This window comes from Cotesia typhae, unplaced genomic scaffold (assembly GCF_013202065.1).
Source record: "Cotesia typhae breed Kobodo isofemale line unplaced genomic scaffold, CoteBio_Ctyphae contig_48, whole genome shotgun sequence".
Lineage (NCBI taxonomy): Eukaryota > Metazoa > Arthropoda > Insecta > Hymenoptera > Braconidae > Cotesia > Cotesia typhae.
Genome location: NW_027423756.1, coordinates 4,963,970 through 4,977,344, shown reverse-complemented (window position 1 = coordinate 4,977,344; position 13,375 = coordinate 4,963,970). Strand labels below are relative to the sequence as shown.

Here is a 13,375-nt window from a genome sequence, read left to right as displayed (position 1 = left end):
TAAAACATTCATCAAATTCACATGATTTATTTATTTATTTTTTTTTTTTTTACAGCAGATGACAAGAATTTAAATGTACAATTGGCCAGTATTAAAACATAACATCTTTGAGATTATTTCGTGGTATAAGTCACAGACAATCAAAAGTGAGTATTTTATGTGAAACATTTAAATTAGACAAATTATATTATTATTTAACAAATTAATTATTTTAAACGTTAGTCGTATTGTTGGATTGATTTTTAGAGTTATAGTTTATTATTCAGGTAATAATATCTAATATCTTTGTAAATATGCATATATAGTTATATTTACATTTGATATGCATTATTGATGTATACCAGAGTTTAAATAAAGCTATAAATACTTGATAACTCATTTATAAATGTTGATTGATTATTTAATCACTCAATTGGATTATCTAGATATCTGTATATGGATAAATTTTACAGGATTATCATATAAATGAGGCTATCTCTGCAACAAGAGTTATTACTGTTTATGGTTGTTAATTTTTAAATTGTGTCCAGTTAATTTGAGCCGTTGCCGGTGATTATCGTAGAAAAATAAAATTATTATTTTCATAGTCTGTAGCTGATAAATTATTGAAAAATTTTTTTTAAAACCAAATGTGCAATTGACCGAGTAGGTCGTGCACGAGAAAAATAGATTCTCGGAAAAATATATAATATGGAAAAAAGAAAAATTAAATTAGTTATTTAGTAAAACAATGGTTGCACAGAGAAAAGGTTTACTTGAGCGAAGAAAATATTTTTCTTCTTAATTATTTTCTTGAGCGTAAAAAAATTTTTTTTGAAACAAGAAATTTCACTTATTCCAACAAAATTAATTTTCTTGCTTTAAGAAATTTGTATCTTGATCCAAGAAAATTTATTTAAGTTAAGAAAATTTTTTTGCCTTGAGAAAATTTTTCTCTTGCTCCAAAAAATTAAATATCTTGATAGTAAATTTTTATTAATATTTTTATTGACTAAAATGTCAAATGGGAAGATCAAATAATATTGAATTATTTTTTTTCATTCAATATGTATAATTGCACGCTAAAATAATATAAAATGGGCATCAAATATTCAAGAGAAAAATTTTCTCAAGGTGAGAAGTAAGTGGCGCTGCTTCCCTAAAGTATCTAAAAATCTTGATCAAATATAAAAATTTATAATAATTTGTATTAAGAAAAATTTACTTCCAACAAAAATAGAATTTCAAGAAAAATTTTTACTTTGGCCACCACAACTTTGGTCTTCTTACAGACACCCGAAAATTTTCTTGAGCCAATAATTTTGTTCTCCAGTCAAGAAATTTTTCTTTCTGTGTGTGTTTGGGTTTATCATGCCGAGTTTTCTTTACTATACTTCATTATATTTTCCTATGACTATTTTATACCCTAAATATAATCACACTTGTTATTTTGTGCAAGATCCAAGATCAGCTGAAAACTTTGTTAAACTTTGTAAAGCTGAACGCCGCCATAATGCTTCAATTATACAAAGTTGTGGTTAATAAAAAAAGCTCTCGAGCACGGGCTAGTGCGGGAAAAAGTTAAACGACGTAATGTAAACAAATTATATCTTTGATATCTACTTGCGGTCGGTAACGCGTCATCTCAAGTTTTTATTTAAGTTTAAATCTCTAAAGAACCGTCGTTTTTAAGAGCAATGCTGTGTAACTACTCTTGGTTTTCAACTACTTTGTCCTATTTTTTGATGCGCAAAAAATTACAGTATATACACATGTATTTATTATTTTTTTTTTATTTTTCTTCAGCTACATAATACGCGCGCTCAGATAAATTAAAAACATGTCTGTGCCATTTTAGAAATGAAGTACACGGACGCAAACAGAGGGTAAATAATAATTACGTGATGATAAATGTCTTGACTCTGTCAAATTAATAGCTATTATTATTTTAATCAATTACTGACAGTAAAATTAAATGTACAATTTTTCATAACGTCGACACGTGAATTCTTAAATTCTCTATTTGACCAATGAAGAATCAATCGTTCGTGAAAAATAAATGTAGAAGTACTGAATATTAACAGAGTCAAGAGTCGTCTGTTTTTGGATTTTTTTTTTTTTTTTTTTTTTTTTCCGGTAAATCGGCCACAATTTATTGGGAATGACAAAGCTAAAAGATTATACTCAAATATTTGGACACAGTGTCGGACGGATTGACTCATCAGATGTATATACAAAAGCTAGATCAATGACAAATATATATATTTCTGTTTACACACTGCTTTTGAAGCAGCATTTATCAGATAGATATAATATATATATATATATATATATATATATATATATATATATATATATATATATATATATATATATATATATATATATATATATATTTCATAAAACATCATTTATTACTGTTCGTATTTTATTCTGTATCGAATTCTTAATATGAAAGGGGCGTAGTACTAAAATACATATGAAATATATTCACGCCTTTTTGACTTTCAAATTTAAATCCGTCAATCTTTTTTCTGGCACGGAAGATATGTCTTTCAGATAAAATCATGTCGGGCAAATCCTGTTAAACCCTTCTTAGATAGGAGAAACTTATAATACCTCAATGAAGTGATCTGAAATTAAAGAGAGAGAATTGTTGAGTAGAAATTTTAATAATTAAAAATTAGTTAGTAGCTGAATGATTTCTATAGAGGGTAAATCTCTTGTCTTGCAAACGTGGCTAAAATTGCATTAGCGTCAACATTAGAGCTTTGTCGAGCTTGGTGTAAACCTCAGCTCACTGCACTGGTTCACGTATTATAGTCATAGCACCAGCCCGATATATCCATCAACCCAACATCCACACAGATATGCATTACACATAGTTTAATGATTGTATCGGCGGTGCCTCGATCATATCACGGTGAGCATACGTTAACCCCAAGAGTTTCATACTATTCAGACTAATCCTAATATGTGCTACAACATTCATTCGAATTCAGCTTTTTTTATTATACCAAGTGATACTTTCAAAGGGGTATATTTTCATTTTTGATTAATCGAGACAAAAAATCTTCAATTCTAAATATTTTTAGAGAACTTTTTTAATTTTGCTATAAATTGCTATCGGTGATAAAGCTACAATTCGATTCTCATTTAGAAATCTTTATAATTTTCCAAGTAATTAATATTTAAAAGTTAAAAAAACTGATTTTTTAAAACATAAAAAGATACCCTTTTGAAAATCAGCTCCTTACTTGTATTATTATTTATTTATTTATTTTTTTTTACTCTATTTATCCAGAAATAAAAAATAAATCGATGGCTTAATTGTTATTCCAACCTAAGAAACATATTTTATATATAAAAGCTCAGCTGAAGCTTTGTGCTCAAGTGGTATAAAAATAATACAAGTCATCCTTAGTCCTAATTAAATTTCCATGCAAGCGTATTAATTATACTTCCACAAATGACAATTATCAACTGTAATTGAAACACATTTTAATGTTCTTAGTTTCGAAGTAACATTTGAGAAATTCTTCGTATAGGTTAATTAACTTTGAACAATCGATACGAGTGTATATTGGTATGTTTCTTCGCATGTGCAATACTCTACCACTTCATCCCTGTTTAGAGAGTAATATCTAAAATTATCAATAACACTGAAGTTGGCAGACATTAGAAATTTTTTTTAAATTTTATCACAAATTTATTAAAAAACTTTCACATGTTAAAATTAAAGAAAATTAACAGTGAAAATTTATAGAAGCATTTTTTTATTGCAATTGATTTGTTAAGAAAGTTGGCTGTCATTTAACAAATTTTCGATTTTATTTGACAATTAAATTAACTCTAGAAAATTATTTAAAAAAAATTGCATTTTTAATTTTTTTAAATTTTTACATGTCAATTTTTTTTTCTTATTTTTTTTTTGCTATAATTGATTTTTATTAAAAAAATTTCACATGTTAAAATTAAAAAAAATTAGCAGTGAAAATTTTTAGAAGCACTTTTAGTGTTGTAATTGATTTGTCATAAAAATTAAAAAAATTGATAGCTGTCAGCTAACTTCAGTATCATAATTATCAAATGAATTTAAAAAAAAAAATTTTTTTTTGCATCTCCATTATCAAAATACTGAAAATAAATTCCATAAATAATGTCCTTTGTCGTGGAATTAATAGGTCTTATACTTTAGCTAATTACACTATAGCATACTTTAATTTATTACGATCCTTTCCACTTGTTCCTGTGTATAAAAATTTCATGTAGTTTTCATGCACCAGTAAATTAAAATTAGTAATTAAATGAACTTCAGATAATTACTTAGTGTCTTATTGAGTATCTGAAAAATAAATTAATTTCTCTCATGTTTCTTTTACTCGTTATATATTTGACTTACCTTCATAAATTTTTATTGTTTTCACAAGAAATTAATTAATTAATTAATTAACCAAAAATACTGGAGCTATTTCAAGTTATATGATAATGTGGTTGCACTCATCAAATTTTCCCACCGATGAGCTTACTCTGTTATACCTTATTATTTTCTATGAATAATTTTAAGTGAATATAGTCAGACTCTATTTTCATGCAAGATCTGCATCGAACTTTGTTTAACTTACAATTGATAAATCTGAACGCAGCCAGGATAGCTTTCTGTAAAGTACACATTGAAAGTTGTAATGAAGTTTTGTTGCCGTAACAAAAAGTATACTTCGAGAAAAAACAATGTTTTTTCAGTATCAGTAGTGAAAATTTAATCAAAGTATAATAATGAGAAATAGCGACTGAAAATAAATAAGATATAAACTTAAGAGTCGAATATTAAAATGATTAAATATAAATCAAGTAGTGATGCTGATGGTTATAAAAGACGATGGCTGTCCAATTAAAGCCGTCGCCACTGCCGCAGCCACCTTACTCTCTTGTTCATTATCATCGCGTGCCTGAGAGCTAGATAGCGTTTCCGCAAAGGCAAAAAGCTCTATGCCGCACCGCGCTACTTTTACTCTTACCAATCACAATTAATGAGGTCTCTGAACTTTCGTTCAATTATTCTAATATCGTGCTCTCGTTTTTTCTTTTCGCCGAATATATAATACCTTTATAAGTATACCTCGGTATAAATATACACAGAAATAAAAATTTATTGACTGCTCTCTTAAATCGAAATAGTGACTATAGTGACTATTCACTATTTTTGCAGTGCAAAGTAGATCACTAATTCAAATAGTGGTATACTTTTCACTACTAAATAGTGAATAGTCACTATTTCATAAGCGACAGTCATTGTTCTTCATGAAGAACAAAATTCGTGGTTTAAGAAAATTTTCGGGTGTCTGAAGGAAAATCGAAGTTGTGTTGGCCAAAATTTAGTTCTTCTTGATAGAAGTAAATTTTCTTGTCTTGAGAAAATTTCTCTTTTGCTCTAAAAAATTAAATATCTCGATAAAAGTAAATTTTCATTATTATTTTTATTGATTAACATGTCAAATAGGAAGATCAAATAATATTTAATCATTTTTTTTTCATTCAATATGTATAATTGCACGCTAAAATAATATTTATAGGCTGAAGAAAATATATTGAATTATATTATTATGAAAAGTTACCAGAACGTATATACAAAGTGGACAATAAATAAATTATTGCTACACAGAAAGAAAAATTTCTTGATTGGAAAATAAAATTCTTGGTTCAAGAAAATTTTTGGGTGCCTGAAGGAAGACCAAAGTTGTGTTGGCCGAAGTAAAAATTTTTCTTGAAATTCTATTCTTGGTGAAAGTAATTTTTTTTTAATTCCAATTATCATAAATATGTGATACAATAAATTTTTATATTTGATCAAAATTTTTAGATACTTTAGGGAAGTAGCGCCAGCTACTTCAGCTGAAAAAAAATTTTCTTACCTTGAGAAAATTTTTCTCTTGAATATTTGATGCCCATTTTATATTATTTTAGCGTGCAATTATACATATTGAATGAAAAAAAAAAAAATGATTCAATATCAAGATATTTAATTTTTTGGAGCAAGAAAGAAATTTTCTCAAGGCAAGAAAATTTACTTGTATCAAAAACAAAATTTTTTGGAGCAAGAGGCTGAATTTTCTCAAAACAAGAAGATTTTCTTGATTTAAATAAATTTTCTTGGATCAAGATACGTATTTCTTAAAGCAAGAAAATTAATTTTGTTGGAATAAGTGAAATTTCTTGTGTCAAAAATAAATTTTTATCGCTCAAGAAAATAATTAGGAAGAAAAATATTTTCTTGACTCAAGTGAACCTTTTTTTCTGTGTATTAGAAAGAAATTTATTTCGTAAAATTTCAAGTACTCCAGTCATGTAAAGGTCATTGTTTACTTTCTGACAGTTTTGATTACTTAAAACTTAAGTATAAGGTATATCTGTATGACCTGATTACAAATGGGCTTAAAAATTTTATTTTTAAAGAAGACAACTTGGCTAGTATCTAAAGTTTAATGAATAGACAATGACAGGACGCATTTCAAGCTAAATTTAACTATTAGACAAGTTATATTAAGTATGCATATAATACTTTGACCTGTAATTACTTACTCTCGACTCACAAGAGATCTAAAGCGTATTTAATACCCAGGAAATAATAAATTCTGATCGTGTACAAGATTTTCAAAGACTGCTTATAAATAACCCGTGTGAGCGTACGCCATAAAAAAATCAATAAAATAATTTTTAAAGCAGTTTATAATATCTTCTTCACTTTTATATTCTGTCAGCCATATATTTTTATATAATACATGTTTTAAAACAAACAAGGGTAAAGTGAGTTACCGAGAGAATGAGAGTTATTAAACCAGCTTAGAGTTTGCTGTAAAAACTTTGATTAAAACTGCCTTTTATTTTTTTCTTATTTTCTTATTTTATTTCTTAACAACTCACTGGATGATTGATTGATTTTGCAATTTAAATTGAACCAAGTCTCTGTAAGCATGGCTTAACCCCAAGTTAAATAAATCTCCACTAAAAAAATTTTCATCACACGTGTTCCTATTTTTATGCACATACATTTACAAGTAACTAGAAAATAATCCAGAAAAATCCAGATTTTCGATACGTTTTACGTGTAGGAAATTTAAAGCACATACTGAGTAAAATCACTTTGATTATCTGAAAGATTCGACTTTCCATTAGCGGAATGGTTCAAGTATAAAAATTGAATGGCAAAACATTAAACATAGACGTAGAAATGAAAGTATCTATATCACTAATCGTATTCTCGTTGAAAGTTTAAATAAAAGTATTTTACTCTTCAGAGTTTCAAATCATCAGAACAGAAGGCATTACAGATGAAATACATTTTAGTAGATTTCATACAAATCTAACTATTGCATTGGTCCTCATGTCAAAATTTTCAAAAAATTTTTGTATATTCTTACTGAGCTCGTCAATATGAGTCAGAAAATGTATATAGTTCAAAAGTTTATACCGGCCTTCTACTCTAACTCTCTCAATTTTTAACGGATTTTCATTAAATTTAGCATCCATATTCTACGGATAATTACCGAGGATGAGCTGAATCGGTCGGTTATTTTAGAAATACGAGCTGATTAAAAATTTCAAAAAATTTTGGAAAATTAAACTTTTTTTGGTTTTCCTTGGCTTGCAATAACTTTTCATATATTTGTAAATTGCATCTTAAAGCTTATTTAATAACATTAAATTTCCATGCTAATTTATTTCCCTCAATCAATTAGATCACGAATCAGAGCAGATTAAAAATTTCAAAAATCGCGAAAAAATTCAACTTTTTTTGGGTTGTCTTCCAATAACTTTTGAATGCAATAACTTCGTTTTTTTCGTAAATTGCATCGGAAAGCTTATTAAATTAAATAAGCTTCAATTCACATGCTTCATTATCTTCCTTAATCAATTGTGTCAGAATTGGCAACAAATTAAAAGTTAATTCTAATTAATTAAATTTTTTAATAGATTTCATAGAAATCGAACTATGTCGTTGGTACTCTATGTCGGAATTTTCAAAAATTGTTGTACATCCTTACACAATATATATATTAGGGTGTGTCAAAATGTAACTTCCTTGAGGGACCTTTTAAAATTGATATTTTGAGTTCCACTTTTAACAGGAGTTGTGTTTGGGCATTTCCTGAGATATTTTGAGGGGCGAGGATTTATTCGATTTTCATAGAATTTTTAACAGCAGATTTAATTGGGCACTCCCGGCCAAATTTTGAATTTTCAGCGGAAATGCCCAAACTAAGCTTCTTGTATATAATATAATATATAATATAACTCAATACAAAATAACTTAATTAATTAAAGATTTATAATTAAGTTCAATTTTAAATGTTAATGAAATCGATATAAATTATTTAATATCAACAATAGTTTCATTTAAAATCTTAATAATTCAACAACAAAAAAGAATATTTAAATGAGATCAAATATGAAATTACAATTGTTAGTTGTCATGTTCAAAAAAGTAATTGAAGCAAGCATTTTTAAATTCAACCAAATTATCTACAGCCACAGTCTCAGCTGACAGTGGATTCCAGATACATATGCCATAAATTAAGAATGAATTATCATACATGACACAATTAGCATGTGGTATACGAAGATAGTCTTGTCGGATGTCACCTCTACGCAATGCTACAGGCAAAAAGTATAGTTTTGAGCCGATAATTTAGTCGAATTTCCTTATAGAACAGACAAGCAATGAAATAATCTCTTCTCACTGCAAGCTTTAACCAACCTAATTTTTTAAAATATAGAGTTACATGTTCATATTTTGGTATTTTATAGATAAATCTAACACAAGAATTTAATTAAACGCTGCATTTTTAGGAATAATTTGTTTGACATATTCGTATACGCTGCACAACAGTAATCAAAATATATATATATATATATATATATATATATATATATATATATATATATATATATATATATATATATATATATATATATATATATATATATATATATATATATATATATATATATTTCTTCAATTGCTAGGTATTTAGTAATAAATTATGAAATCTACTTCCATTTCGGCTGCCGAATGGCCTTTTTTAAATTGTCATGAGATAAATGTTATTATACTCCAAATTATAACTTTACAACACTATACGGTATTATATATTATAAAAGAGTATTAAAGTGTGTAATTGCCCAAACAGATGAACATTGTTAAGCGGCGAAGCGTTAAAAAGAGTTAATTTATTGTTGGTTACTTGCCATAGGATTAATATGGTATATGGTATTGAAGCTATTATTATATAATATAATGAAAAGCTTTTGAATTCACTGATGAGTTAAGTGAGTAAGACTTAAGTATTGTTGACGAGTGCCGTACGCGGGCAAGTATTCATTCTCTCATTTAATAACAACGTGATAAGAGTCCGTGTCTAAGTGTATATACCTTCCTCACACATATACAAATACGTGGATATGTTATACACGCTAGACGTCAATTCGGATCTTGGCAAAATTAGCTTTCAGGAAAAACCTGACGAAGAAAGATGAAGAAAAATTGATATAAAAAGCTCTGAGGGATCAAAAAATAAATTTACGGGCAACACGTGGTTGATTTTAATTAATAATTATAATGTTATTTTAAATTACTATCAGATTTTCTTACACATTGTACATTATTATCCGAAATTTAAATTTAATAGAGTATTAAATTTAAGAGTAATTAAATATCATACAATACACAGAAAAAAAGGTTTACTTGAGTGAAGAAAATATTTTTCTACCTAATTATTTTCTTGAGCGATAAAAATTTATTTTTGAAACAAGAAATTTCACTTATTCCAACAAAATTAATTTTCTTGCTTTAAGAAATTTGTATCTTGATCCAAGAAAATTTATAGTAGTAATGTATAATAGTCAAGAAAATTTTCTTGTTTTGAGAAAATTCAGCCTCTTGCTCCAAAAGATTTTGTTCTTGATAGAAGTAAATTTTCTTGCCTTGATAAAATTTTTTTCTTGCTCCAAAAAATTAAATATCTTGATAGTAAATTTTTATTGACTAACATGTCAAATGGGAAGATCAAATAATATTGAATCATTTTTTTTGCATTCAATATGTATAATTGCACGCTAAAATAATATAAAATGTGTATCAAATATTCAAGAGAAAAATTTTCTCAAGGTGAGAAAATTTTTTTCTCAGCTGAAGTAGCTGGCGCTGCTTCCCTAAAGTATCTAAAAATCTTGATCAAATATAAAAATTTATAATAATTTGAATTAAGAAAAAATTACTTCCACGAAGAATAGAATTTCAAGAAGAATTTTTACTTCGGCCAACACAACTTCGGTCATCCTTCAGGCACCCGAAAATTTTCTTGAGCCAAGAATTTTGTTCTTTAATCAAGAAATTTTTCTTTCTGTGTAATAATAATTTTATAATAATTTTTATGATGTGTACAGAAACAGAATAAATGAAAATAGGGAGGTGGAATAAAAGGCATATCTCATATAAAATTTATATGAAATGAGAAATGTTTTAATGTGAAACAGTATGATGTTGCGAAAGCGTCAAAAGAGGGTTCATAGTGTCTGATGAGTGCATAAAAATTTCGCGGTTCTGTAAATTTATTGGATTCTGAGACACACAACATATATACGAGCATTATTATTATTTTATTCGCGCAATTACGATATCTAGGCAGCGAGCTGAGCAAATGAATGAGCAAAAAGAGTAAATATATGCACTCAACATAGTTATATGAAATGAAATGAAATCTAGTGTACACAGTTGAGTTAAATGTTAAATAATAATAAATCCATGTTGAATTATTACATACCATATGCTGTAATGGGTATGCGCTCATAATATATGAATGTAATGGAGGTGCATTTACTGGCATAATAGTTGCATGATTCTTTGGTTAAACTCTTTTAGTATTAATATTAGTACATTACATTATACATATAAAAGTACTGTAAACGGCAGCAGCACATGATCACATGCGACGATATCACACACAACGAACGCTGACGCCGCTTACTCTCATTTTTTTCACCCTGCTACTACTACTACTGGTACTGCATCGCATTGGTGTTACCAACCTCTTACCTCTTGGGGTCTCTCTCATTCTCTACTCGGCGTGCTTGGTTTGTTCACAGCTTTAGATATCACGCTAATCCCTTCTCGTCTATATAGTTTTATTACATCAGCCAGCCATATGCACACACGAGCTATGAATTTTTGCTTCGACAAACGCTAGCATGGAGAATATTTATAGGCTGAAGAAAATATATTGAATTATATTATTAGAAAAAAATTACCAGAACGTATCGACAAAGTGGATAATAAATAAATTATTGCTACACAGAAAGAAAAATTTCTTGACTGGAAAACGAAATTTTTGGCTCAAGAAAATTTTCGGGTGCCTGAAGGAAGGCCTAAGTTGTGTTGGCCGAAGTAAAAATTTTTCTTGAAATTCTATTCTTGGTAGAAGTAATTTTTTCTTAATTCAAATTATCATAAATATTTGATACAATAAATTTTTATATCTGATCAAGATTTTTAGATACTTTAGGGAAGCAGCGCCTTCTTCAGCTGAGAAGAAAATTTTCTCACCTCGAGAAAATTTTTCTCTTGAATATTTGATGCCCATTTTATATTATTTTAGCGTGCAATTATACATATTGAATGCAAAAAAAAATGATTCAATATTATTTGATCTTCCCATTTGACATGTTAGTCAATAAAAATATTAATGAAAATTTATTATCAAGATATTTCATTTTTTGGAGCAAGAGAGAAATTTTATCAAGACAAGAAAATTTACTTCTATCAAGAACAACATTTTTAGAGCAAGAAGCTGAATTTTCTCAAAACAAGAAGATTTTCTTAACTTAAATAAATTTTCTTGGATCAAGATACGTATTTCTTAAAGCAAGAGAATTAATTTTGTTGGAATAAGTGAAATTTCTTGTGTCAAAAAAAAAATTTTTTTTCACTCAAGAAAATAATTAGGAAGAAAAATATTTTCTTGACTCAAGTGAACCTTTTTTTCTGTGTATCTTTCAAAGCATGATAAAATTTCTCAGATTTTAAATTACGCAAACTATCAGTAACGTTCAATCATAGATGTGCCAAATCATGCGATAAATTCCCGTTACTGAAAAAGACGTAACGTTGCTTCTGAAGGCTAAAGACTGGCATGTAAAGATGAATTATGATGATATAGATGAATAATACTTACAAATGAGGAAAATCATAAAAAATTATTATAGACAGAAGGCGTTTTATCTGGATACACGATTCGTTACTCATCAGCTAGGTATGGTGTCTAGCCTAAAAAGAATATGAACATTTGTAACATGAAAAATCTAGAAACGTGTGTGTTTTTGCCATCATACATCTTATATGCTGTCTGTATAAATCTAAAAAGAAGAAAGAATCATTTTTATTTATGGTCTTATATAAATTGGAAATTTTTATTTACTTTATATGAAATTTTGTAAAAGTTAAAACTGATAGCAAAGTTTATTTATTGATAGCAGATGGTTATATAACTTTAAGATATTTTTTATAAGTCATAAAATATTTTACGTTCATATATGATCAGATTATATAAAGGATATTTTAAGATTTTAATATTTACACATGATCAGATCTGAATATTTTTTCTCAACTCTGAACAGATAATCCTGTGACTTGCTTGTTTATTATAAGAATAATAAAATAAAAGCAAAGTTTTATGTGTGATGTACATGCGATCGTTAAGTTACTAAGATCCAAGATTTAGTCATGGTAAAAAGAGCACACTTGGTTTACGTACAAGTAGAAGTGTATAAACAACAACAACAACATCTATTTTTCCTGACACCGGCATTAGAGATAAACTTCAGAAACTTCGGCGTATAAATTTTTAAGCTCCATACTTACTTATTTCCCGATAGTTTTTTACAAAATTTATCCCCGCTAATATTTTAAAAAACACATTCTACCAGAGAAAGTTTATTTGATTGTAATCATTCCGCGTAGCAACGAATTAAAAAAAAAAAAAAGAAGGAGGGAGGGGGTAGAACGTGTGGTGGTGTAGCAGTGTGATGAGTGTTCTAGTTGGGTATCGAAGTCTTAATACTCGCATAAAGGTTAACGTCTATAGACTGTAGATACTCAAGGGTTGAATGGCGCGCGCGGTAGTAGTATTGATCGAGTAACCGAGCAAAAGTCTCATCACTGAGTTGGTCCGCGCGAGTGCTGGACCACGTACAACAGTACCCGTTTTCTTTTCTTTTCTTTGCTCAGATGTACCCATCTATTACATACCAATACTACGTATCCTTTGGTAAAGGATACCTTTATAGTTTACCGGTCGACATTAACCAGCAAGTCATTTATTCAGCACCGGTCGCCGTGAAATTG

The 13,375-nt window shown here is 28.0% G+C and overlaps 1 protein-coding gene across 2 annotated transcripts in view; it reads left to right on the top strand.

Moving 5' to 3' along the window:
• Positions 1–13,375, top strand: part of LOC141529987 (uncharacterized) — a 31,183-nt gene that overhangs the window by 874 nt on the left and 16,934 nt on the right. Inside the window, exon 2 of one of the 2 annotated variants that reach the window (XM_074246807.1) lies at positions 56–146. In XM_074246807.1, the coding sequence (XP_074102908.1) occupies positions 74–146 (73 nt within the window). In that variant the 5' untranslated portion in view covers positions 56–73. The remainder of the gene's footprint in view (positions 1–55; positions 147–13,375) is intronic. The other variant, XM_074246808.1, reaches the window with a different exon arrangement.